Below are 11,912 nucleotides of genomic sequence, written 5' to 3'. Positions count from 1 at the left end.
ACACGTTTGCATCGGGCAAACGAACGTTGACACACGGCCTTTTCGCCATTGTGCACGACGAGCACACAACACGCGTATATTGCGTTTTTTTTCCTTCTTCTCCTGTTGGATAATGTCTATGCGCCCGAAGCTCGTCAAACAAATCGCCGTTCAACGTGCGTTTTAATGAACGCGGTATTCGATTTGGAATGGTGGACGCCTTCGGGGCTTCGAGGATTTAAAACGAAACGAAATATCGTGGAAAAGCTTTGGAGGGGGGAGGGGAGGGGATTTTGTGTGTAATACGGTTCCTTGGATAGATTTGATGAGGATTCGAGGGTATTGATGCTCGGGATCGATGGGTATATCTAGTATGGTTGCGTTTGGTTGTTTTCTAGGTTAGGTTTTGTTCCCTTTTATTATTATTCTGTTGCAAAGATTATAGGAATATCGAGAAGAATGGAAATATATTAGAATATGGTGAGTTAGAAAAGAAAGAAATAAATTTAGAAAATCTAATTTTAATTTTATTTCTTATTAAACCATAATTAAAAATTGTATTATAAGGTATGAAGGTATGTATAAAATCTCAATGAAAGAATATATAAATGTACATATTATATAATATGCATATTTAGTATTTTTAATACTTAATTGACAAGAAGAAGGTTACAATAGATTTATAAATCTACTTACAGAATCAAAAGGAAATATTTTATTACGTTAATAGGCTTGAACATTCTTCATCTCAACATTCTTCATATAATACAATTAATAAAATTGCAAAATAAAAAGAAAAAATTGTCATTATAAATATCTTCTCTCGTACAACACGAAGACTATCCCCACTCAGACGTCTCATTTACCTCTTACTCTTGTGGAACAATATCCCGAAAAAATTGGAACCAAGAAAAACTCGTACAACGAACCACTCCTCCATCCGTTAACCATTTCATCTCGTCGGAACCCTCATCGTATAAAAATACCTCGAAACACGACGGATGGAATAAAGGAAATGATGCAACGTCGTGGCCACCGATTCCATTTTGCAACAGGAATTTTTTAATAAAACTAAAGAATGAAACGTCTTGTAATACAGTAATTTTTTTGAATGCATCATACCTTGACCCTTATCAACCTCTATCAACGAGATCTGTTGTCTGAAAACGATCGAGGAAAGAAGGAGAGGATAGAAAGGTGCGTGGGCGTCAATTGTGAATATTTGAGAAAACGCAGAGGCATAAATGAGTGAAGGGGGGAGTCCAAGGGGACGGAACTGGTCCCCTAAAGATAGGAAGAGTTTAATTACTCGAGTTCCGTTATCGTTGCGGTACAAGCATGTTGCATTTCGAGAAATTCGAAATGCACCGGTGCCTTTTCATTGATAAATACTCTCTAACGGGTTCAACGGCTGGGGGACCATCGAGGAATTCGATGGTTGGTTACTTGATAGTTGGAGTTTGAATTGGATTAAACACAAGTATAATATACTTGTGGAAATATGTTGGTATTTTTTTTAAATTTATAGTAATTTGTGGAAATGGTGAAGGTATCTTGATCTTGGAATAAATATTGAATACAATTAAGATGATGGAGATATAAATAAAAAGTATATATGGACGAATAAATATTATGATTGTAATATATGTTATTATTGTAGGGAAATTTTATTAATATAAATTTAATATATCATTGCTAAATTTTTTCGTTTCTTCTGGAAAAATACATATCTTAATTTCGATTAAGAAAAAAAGAGAAATAACAAGTTTTATTATTCGACGATTAAATTATTGAACTTTGTGAACTTTTATTTATCTTTTTCTTTGTTTTCAGATTTATTGAATAACGAGGTGAAATGAGAGCCTCTGGTCAACGATCAATTCATAGAGGATGTTATCGTTTAAATATCGATAGTTCCATGTCAATCGGTCTTCTCGATACTGAGGCTGACACCTCTGGGAAATTTAATTTAACGCTTCGCGAATTTCGACGGTGAAACGCTGATTCTTTCTGAAACGATGCACATCCTTTTCTCTCATGGATAATATGATGTCTAGGCAAATCTATTCCACCTTCGTTTACGTAGTTCGATTAATTTTAAGAAAAATAGCCAAGATAAAAGAGGATCGTTCGACGAGAGATAAACAACTGAAGTACTTTCAACTATAAAATAATGATATTCGATAATATTGAAGAATTGTAGAATTAAAAAAAAAAACAATTGACGAAGAAATTAAAAAAAATATCGATATCAAGAAAATAGATGCACAAGATAAATAACGCAGATATTGATAGAATACAAAATTCTAATAACTTTTCTAAAAACAAACAAAATCTTTTTTCCTTTTATCGTATTCAACGTTAGAATTCGATATCGATTCCTCGGATCTTCATGGTCTCCCATCAACCGAGGTCCTCCCCTAACGACCAATATTATCAACATGATTTATTTGTAAGTTTTCGAGGCTGCATACTTAGGTTATTACTGTCATAAATTCGAAACACGTTTCTCCAACGGTTGATACCATGCCTGACCTACCTCATCTTGAAATATGAGAAACTTGGCGAAAAGTTTCTATAAAATATTCCCTCGGTCCTCTTACATTTTTTCCACTCGTATTCTAACCGTACACTGTTATTCTCCTTTCGCGTATACAGTATATATTTGCTCTTATATTTTTATCGATACGAGGGAATTGTTGAAGATGGAAATATTTGTGTATACGATAGGATAAATATTATGCACCAACGACAATATTTTATTGAAATATTCTCTTTATCGTTAAATATTATTTGATTTATCAGGAAAAGGAAACAAATAGATGCATAAAGAGAAAAAATTAACCCTATTCGTGAAAAAAAGATTTAAAAAATTGTATACTTTTTATAAACACACTACTATTAGTAAAATAATCTTGCAAACAATTTTCACTCCTCCGTTCTCCGAAAATATTTCGTTTCAACGGTTCAAAACTAGATACGCAATTTTATATTTTAATGTTTATTGCACATTCGATTTCAAATTAAATTTTATTTCAACTAGCGCGATAAGGGAAAACTATATTTATCGTACAGTAGAGATAATACATATACATATATATATTTCAGATAACATTAATAGAACGTTCGAATATTAAGATTAATACCAACAACGAAAATTGCTACTAGTAAATAATAAAAAATACAACGTTGCCTTTCGAAATATTTTTCTAACTCGTTCCATTTTAACATGGAAACGACTGGAAGGGAGTAACGGTAACGGAGGCTCGTTAATGGAACGCCGGAAGACAAATGCGTTTCTCGATACAAAGCATTAAGAAACTCGTTACAACGGGGACCTGGAAAATAGGTGGAACTTGGGATGCTATCGGTTTCGTTGCTGGCCCTAGCGATGGGAGTTGCAGTTTGTCTCGTCGATTCCCGCAGTTTCGCGATAGCTTGCCTTGCTGCGGTCAAAAGTCGAGGGGGGAGAAAGGCAATTTACGCGACAACGGCACCGATGGACGTTCGATCCTCTCCTCTCCCACTAGGATTCGTGCTACGCACCATAGTTCGCATTGTTTCGAAATAAGAGAAATAGTAGTGTCGCACGTTTTTCGACATTTTGTCCTCGTATGGGAATTTCTTTTTAATTGGAAAAAAGATCTGTTTCGAATATTAATCGAAATATCGTAACATTTGCGCGTTACAATATAATTTGCTGAATCGAAGAAATTAACCACTTGACCCCTCCAATCCCTAAGTGAACCGAACAATACTCGATAACACAAATTAACCCTATATAATATCCCTGCACACCAAAAAGTCCGAATGAACTACTAAAACCCACAAGAAACTCCTTAAACCACCATACCAGTTCGCAAACCACCGTCACCCAAACTTCTCCCTCCCCAAAACTTCCTCTTTAAAACACCATCAACAACAACAACAAGAAGAAAACCTCCTCGATACGTTCTTGTTTCAAAACGTTTAATCGTTGGCGGAATGCGCGCAATTAAGGCGAATTAATGAGTCTTATCGGATGGTGGCCGGTTTTTCGGTGCTCGAGCGAAGCAACAGCTAGTAGGGGGCGGTTTACAATGTGTCGCGTGGACGGAGAGAGAAATAGAGAGGGAGGAAGGGAGGGAGAGATAGTTTGGAAAGGGTTGGAGAAGAGAGGGAGCGAGACGGAAATGGTAGCGGAGGAAGGAGAAGAGAGAGAGAGGTTGGAGTGGAGAGAGAGAAGGGGTTGGAAAGGTGGGGAGAGCCGGGGAGGGAGAGGAGGTGGAAGGAAGGAGAAGGACGGAGAATGTCTGTCGTGGCGGTAGTAGCATATACGGTGGTTTAACTCGCGGGGAAAACTCTGAGAGCACGAGCTCGCGATCCTCAGTCGCGTGTGACACGCGGCCTTAGGTAGTCGTGCTGCTCTTGAATCGTCTCGTTTGCGTGGCCGCCTTCGTGATCGCGATCGCGTTCGAGGATAGATCCTTCCCTCGACGTATAATATCGATGGGAAATCGGTGGATCTCGAATAGTTTGGTATTTTCGTGTTTGATTCTGGATCTTTTTTTTTTTTAAGAAGATTGTAGAATAGTCGAAGATTATTCGGGATTATAATGTAATATCAATAGGTGAAGAAAGTGTAGTATCGAATTTTTATTTTGTCGAGACGAGATTGAAGAAAATTTGTTCTTAGATTCGGTGGTTTTTGAGTTTGAAATTTTCACATTTGATACAAGATCGAATTTTTTTATTCGTGAAATTGATGAAGATTGGATTTTATGCGTGGATTCGAATCTCTTATTCGCATTCCAGTGATTGCTGAGGAATAAATCGCGTGTATTCTTTGATTTTGCGAATTTTATATCTACGAAGATGATAGATGATTCCCGAGTTTTAAAGATTCGAAAAATTAATATTTCTATGGAAATAGAGATCGGCAGTGTTAAATTTCATCTCGAAGTTTGAATTTTCAAGAATGGAAATCTGAAGTATTTGAATCTAAGGAGTTTGTCGTGAGAAACCTGTGACCGAAGTGCAAAGTTTCCTGGATCTTAAAGACATTTGAATATCGACTTCGACTGTGAAGATTTCGCTTCTAAAATCGGCGAGTGATCGTAGACGATTCGAAATAGAACCGCAGTTTAATCCAATGAAATTTACATAAGTTTATTCTTACGAATTTTGAAGCCTTCTAATCGCCGAAAATAGGATCTAAAATTGTCATTGTCGTTTGACAAACAACGTACCAAACGATTTATCGTTTACTCGCGCTCGAAATTCAATGTTAAAAACGTAATAAAACGAATTAAAGCTGTAATTACCAAACTACTACGTTTGAAACTATTTGAATCTCAAAAATTTTCTCATTCAAGCATCAATCTATTTAAATTAATATTTAAAATTCCAATTTACTCGAAACTTAATTTCAAAGAAACCGTAAAATCGTAACAACACATAGCGTTTTTCAGCCAATATACAAAATTTTAAAACATCGGTCAATAAATCCCAAAAAACTTCTAGACGGGAAATCTACTGCCTAAACGAAAACCACAATTCGTTGCAATTTTACCAACGGGATCTTACCAACTTCCACCGCCTCGACAAACTTTTCCATTAACAAGACGAGAGACGAGAACAAAGACCAACCAGCGTCCGTGCATCCGTGAGAAAAGTGTTGCAAATTTTCTATACACGCTTCCATTATACCGCTTGATTCGTAGGAAAAGTCATTATCAACAGTTTCGATCGCAACACGTTTGACCCCCATTAGAAATCGATATATAGGATCGAGGATAAAGAGATTATAAATCCCGCGTAGACGATGAATATTTCATGGGAGACGAGGTAGAGGGAAAACGATATCCTCTCCAAGGATTTATAACGATGCGTGTGAATGGACTGGATGGAATCGTTTCGAGACGTTTGACGAGAGAGTACCTGGTGAAACAGGAAGCGGAGGATGCAGGTATGTTTGGAAAGGGGTGGAAAGCGTAATCTAGATAATGTTTGACAAATGATAGTGCATGTGTGTAGGAGCGATATGTTGAGAGGGATTTCTCTCTTTTGTGGTAGAGAGAAAGAAAAAAAGAGAGAGAGAGAGAATTTGAAATACTACTGATTGATAGAAAATTTTGTATATAGAGACTTGAATCGAGTTGAATTGGTTAATTGGTTAATTGATAGTCGAGTTATGACGGTGAATAAGGGAGATTAAGTATTCGAAGAGGATAAGAGGAAGGTGACAATAATTGTGGAAGTGGAGGATGAAGAAGAAATACATGAAAGGGGATGGAAAATGGTGGATTTTGGATACATGATAAACGATTAATATGGTATATTATATATATATATATGGTATATTATATAATGGTATATTATAGAAATCGTCATATTTATATTATAGATCTTATTCAAGATTTAAATAAGGATTAAAGAGAGATTAAATAAAGACTGAAGTTGAATTACAAGAATTACGACAATAATAAATGATCTCTTGTTAGAAATTCTGAATTTGGAACTGAAAATATTTATCTTATATTTATTTATAAAACGATCTTTCGAAACGAGAATATACTGGAACATCCACCAGAGAGAATTCCCCTCATCGAAAATTCTAAATCCAGTCAGGGAGGGTGATCGATGGGGAAGTAAAGATACGACGATAAATCTTTTGATCCAGGTGAAACAGAGGACAACGGAAGTGGAGGACGCGTACAAGAGGAGTTACATTCGAAACTGGAATGGAAACTGCAATCTGGACGTTTGATAAACGACAGAGCTAGCAACGTTTCCACGGAAACGAGTCTTGCTTGCACTTCCAAAAAAAAAAAAGAAAGAAAGAAAGAAAGAAACGTCGAACGAAAGAAAACTAAAATTCAAAACACTTCCATCGAAGATATCTTCCCTTCTTAAATATTCTAAACCGAAATAGATACGAATTATACAATCAACGTTGAAATCAAGTCAAATCGCGATAAGATCCGTGATTCCTCGAAGCGGAAACGGCATTCGAAGAGCGAGCTAACGAAGTAAGAAAAGAAAGAAAAAAAAAAAAAAAAAAGGAGAGATCGAAGCTTTTTCTAGATATTCCACGACTTCTCTCGAGCGAATCTTTAATCGAGGAAGAAGCGAGGAATCTCGAGGAATCGATTCGAGAGATCGAGCGGGCTCGAAGAAATCCCTCCGCTCCTGGACTTTTGAATGGACAATAATATTCGTTATCAAGCGTGTCGGGGAGGATCGCGCGTGTCTCTGTCACGTTTCGATCGTGGTTAAACCGATGGTGAACGACGAAGCGTGACCAGGTGCCGGAAGTTCTCTCCACGTCACTTTCGCTCGACCAACTATCTCGCGGAACATGACACGCTCCACGAATCCGTGATCGCGATGGAAATAATATTTGGCGGGATTTGGTGGCAATCTGCGCCGTTTCTTTGAGAAAATTAGGCGGAACCGGGTTGTTGGAGGAGGGACCGGAAGTCGAGGATGCTCGAGAAACGCGTCGTGGTGTAACACTCGAAACTAGCGTGTACATTTTGGGTACTACGGTGATCTCGTTTCGTTTTTCTAGGTTAAAAGGTGAAAGAAGAGGCAGAAAGAATCATGAGGGATAAATTTGCATTCAGCGTGAGTACCCTGAAAGATATTGGATTCTGCGTTTATTTTAGGAGGCGAGCGTGACATCGATGCTAACCGATCGATCGCTTTGTAGATGTATTTTCGAACCGTTGTAGCGGGTTGAGAGAATGAATTACATATAAAGTTGTTCCTCGTAACCGTGTGCATTTTTAAGAAGGCGAGAGATCCGAGTTTGAGACGGATGGGCCTGATTTTGTATTCATGGTGAAATGGAATTATCGGTTGAAGGTAGTTGGGGATAGTCATTGCAATTGTGTCACGCGATGAATATTTTATTTGCATAGTTTACTCCGCGATATATCTAATTATGCCCTTTTCCCTTATCTTTCTTTCCTTCTTTCTTTCTTTCTTTTTTGTTTCGTTGATTATCGTTTCACAAGATTTAAATTTTTAAGTTTTGCTTTCTCGCGATATTTTTGTAGCACAACGAAGGATTTTTCTTAAATGTTTTTCTCTCTAAACATTTTTATTATTAGTTGTATTTGATTTTCAGTATACTTTAATTCAATCTTTAATATCTATCTTTAATTGTAAAATTATTTATCACAATATTTATGAAAATAGGAGTAATTGGTCGATAGATTAGATATTTTATTTAAATTAAAATATTTTCTCTTCTTTGTATTTTATCACTCTAATTATCATCATTGTTTTCACAAATTTCTCTAAACAATCAAATGAAAATATATTCAAAGATAATCTCATAGATAATCCTATAATTCCATTTTACCGAGTAAATATTTTTCCTTCGCCTTTTCATCTAAAAACGTCTTCTTAATAAATATTTCATCAGTGATAAATCTGAAAACGCTTTATCATTCCTTTCATAAATTAATAACATTAAAAAACATTCCACTGTCCATCTTATTATTCCACTGTCCATCAAAATCCATTTTACTTTTAAAATATAAGATATACTATACTTAAAAAAATCATATTATCTCAAAATTCTCGATGATGCAAATGTAATTACCTTTCTCTGCACTGAATCGAAATATACAAATTAATTCAATACCGTTGGAGAAAGTTTGAGGAGAAACCTTGTAATAATTACTCCTGGTGCAAAACTGGTTTTACGATTTCACACGTAGCCTATCGAACAGTGTTAATTACCATCGATTAAACGTATGAAAATTACATACGTATTAACGCGAAATGATAAAATATAAAACAAACTCCTGATTATGAATACTCGTCTCGATTGCATTCTACATTTTATATCATATTATATATTTTATATTATGTAATAATAGATAAAACCCAATAATTAAACCCGATAAGGGAATATTGTACATATATTTATTCGGTACACATCGAGCAATTTCCGGTAACTAATAATTCGACGTGTACATATTTACAATTCAAACTCGTTCCGCTTATGATTTTATTTACGTAAGATCATGAATTTTAATCTCCTTTTTATCATGCACGATGAATAGCACGTTCAATCGTTAGAAATGCGTAAAACATCTTGAAATTATTAATTTTTGGATTTATAAACTGGTGGAAAAAAAGAAAATACTTTTTTAATAATAATAAAATATTTTAATCTTTTAATAATTTTTACTAAATATTTTTATTCAATTAGTTAATTATTTAATAGTTTTAATTATTCCATTTTTCGAGAGAATAAAAGATTTTGCAAATAAATTTTTATTTATATTAGCAAAATTACGTATCGAATATACATATATTTTAATTAATAAAAACTCAGAATTATCTTCATATTAAAAATAATCTTGGCAATCAATAAAAGAAATTTCAATAGTACTTAGGAAAGTAACCTTTCTCTCAAAAAATAATTTATCCTACATCCATAACACAAAGATTTACGTATCACCTTATCACCAATTCCTGTTCACCGAATTAATTTCATTATTATCAATGCACATTGATGCAATTAATCATTCTAACTCGATTCTGAACAATGTGATTTACAGTCGGGGGTGCCGGACATGCACGAGACCCTGTCCAGTTTTTCGGAACAGTTCAGGGACGGGCCGACGAAGCCGGAAATAAAGCCGGAAGCAGGTAAGGAGACGGAGAGGACCGCGGAGCCGAAGTGCGGTTGGTTCTGGTTCAGACCCAAATATTTGCAACGATTTCGAACCGCGAAATGGGCGCTCTTCTGGTTATGCTGGACAGGTGCGATGCAAGGTATGCAATTTAAATTTCTATCTCCGGATAAGGAATAAAACTAATTTTAACATTGACTTCGATTCGTTTCGAATTTGTCATTTACAATTTATTTTTACTCAGGAAGAAGGAGCAATCTTATCGATTTTCTTTTATCTCGAACAATTAATAATTCTTTAATCCTTTAATAATAATTCTTTGAGTGAAAATGTTCAATTATTTGGAAAACACGATTTATACACGATTTTAACACTCGATCGAATTTCCCCCGCAATCATTGGCTCTCGTATCGAAAACGTGTGCCGATGTCGATCATAAACGCGACATTTAACCACAAACAATATTTCGTCGCTCACTGGAACGAATCCACGGGTTCATTTTTCGTATGCGTAAACAGGCCGTGCACGCAGACACGCGGGTCCCAAAGCTGATTGACTCTGATATCGCCGTTTGCCGTTACTAATAGCCGTGCATTCGAATGCAATTTCGAAGCTTTCACGGTGGCGCGAAGAGGGAGGGGAGGGGGGTGGATAGGGTCGACGGTGACTGACGATAACCGGAAATCGAGTTTTCCGGCCCGGTGGCAGGAGGTTGACGCGCTGGAGGGTGGTGCACGTCGACGAAAGGAGAGCGGATCGGAGGCGAAAAGGGCGGCGAGACGAAGGTCGTCGACGTTGGCTAAAAGGGGTGGAGGAAAGGTTGGAACACGGTAGCCGTATTCGGTTTAAATAAGTTTGTTCGTCCCCCTCCCCTCGCTGCTCCTCTACTCGGCCGACAAAAGAAATCGTCGTGTGGAGGTTCGTGCCTTCTTCGAGGCGAATGGGATTGAACAAATTGCTGGACAATGGAGCCGGCAATCGTCTGTACGTAAGTCGAGAATAAGGCCGGTGGTGAGTGGTGCTCGTGCACGCAGGGTTATGAGAATTCGGATGTTGTAACGAGTATTAACGTTTCACTATTGGATTCGTGTATAAAGTTAAAGGATTTCTTTGTTTTTCCTTTTTTTTTTTTTTTTTTCAGTACTTTGAGAATTGGTAGAGGGGAAGTATGGATTAAAGAGGAATGTTGTTTCTTGTGAAAAATAAGAAACGAAGTAGACAATTTCATTACTTAGATTACAAAAATCTTCTCAAATTCTGTCTTCCTTAATTAAAATTATCCTAAGATATTTTTAACGTGGAATAATTCTTAAGCAAAACTTCAGATTTCTTCATTTTCAAAATACCAAGCAGAAACAATTGATTGAAAATTATCTTCTATCCGATACATGTATTACAAGTATTATTCCAATCCCTGTTAAATCATAATCATCCATCCTCCTCGCATCGATCGATCAACGTAAGAAGAAGCGAGACACAAAAAACGTACGCGCATAGAAGAAGAGGGAGGAGTGTCGGCCAGCAGCTGGAGAAACAAATTATCCGCGCTGCACGACCGGTTTTAATTAAAATTCTCCTATTAGCGGTACAATGGGAAACGAAGGTGGTTCATTTTCCGGGTGGACAGACACCGGATACGCCGACACTCGAGCCAGGCCTCTTGCTGGCCACGGCCGTCTGTGAACGCGTTAATTCGATGGATGTTGTAAGGTTGGTGTGGGAGGGACGAGTTAAGAGTGTTACTTAATTGTTCGAGGTGCAGTTTGGTTATCTTGCTAGTTACTGGGAAGAAATTGGTTTTCGCGGTAGGTTGGAGTGNTATATATATATATATATTTGTATTGGTGTATTTTTATTTATTTGGTCGAAACTTGGTTTCATATTTCGATTTTGATGAAAATAAATATGAAATATTTTTCGAAGAATATTTATTTAAGAAGTGCTATTATTTTTCTTCTCTGCCATCAAAAATGATATGAAAGTGCGTAAAGTGATTCTTAAATATTTTAATAAAAAAATATAGATTGCAAAAAAATCATGAATCATAAATTTACATAAAGTAAAAATAAAATTACGTTTCATTCGTGGAATAAAAGATAATGTTAAAACAAAATTTCGAGAGTTAGATCTCTTTATTTTTTATATTAGAATTATTAAATTTTCACTAGAAACACGTCGACTAAACTGAAAATTAATTCCATTCAAAAAAGTCAATCGAAATATATATCTCACGAATAATACAATACACCAATACTTCCAAAAACTTAAATAATCACCATACACATTTTTATTGTTGAA

General features: G+C 36.1%; 1 protein-coding gene and 1 long non-coding RNA gene across 7 annotated transcripts in view; one reads left to right on the top strand and one right to left on the bottom strand.

Annotated features, from left to right (window-relative positions):
- Positions 1-11,912, bottom strand: part of LOC102675212 — a 49,637-nt gene that overhangs the window by 20,348 nt on the left and 17,377 nt on the right. The window lies entirely within an intron of this gene.
- The window catches only part of LOC102674815 (solute carrier organic anion transporter family member 4A1), a 46,813-nt gene that overhangs the window by 19,661 nt on the left and 15,240 nt on the right, over positions 1-11,912 (top strand). For 3 of the 6 annotated variants that reach the window (XM_031515344.1, XM_031515345.1, XM_006609973.2), the window contains exon 3: positions 9,540-9,756. In XM_031515344.1, the coding sequence (XP_031371204.1) occupies positions 9,540-9,756 (217 nt within the window). Of the gene's footprint in view, positions 1-5,536; positions 5,927-7,161; positions 7,588-9,539; positions 9,757-10,259; positions 10,599-11,912 lie in introns of those variants that run through there. The other 3 variants (XM_006609975.2, XM_006609974.2, XM_006609976.2) reach the window with 3 other exon arrangements.

The sequence above is a fragment of the Apis dorsata genome, unplaced genomic scaffold, assembly GCF_000469605.1.
Source record: "Apis dorsata unplaced genomic scaffold, Apis dorsata 1.3 scaffold_67, whole genome shotgun sequence".
NCBI classification, from domain to species: domain Eukaryota; kingdom Metazoa; phylum Arthropoda; class Insecta; order Hymenoptera; family Apidae; genus Apis; species Apis dorsata.
The sequence above is the reverse complement of the archived record's forward strand: the minus strand, read 5'-3'. Positions and strand labels throughout refer to the sequence as shown.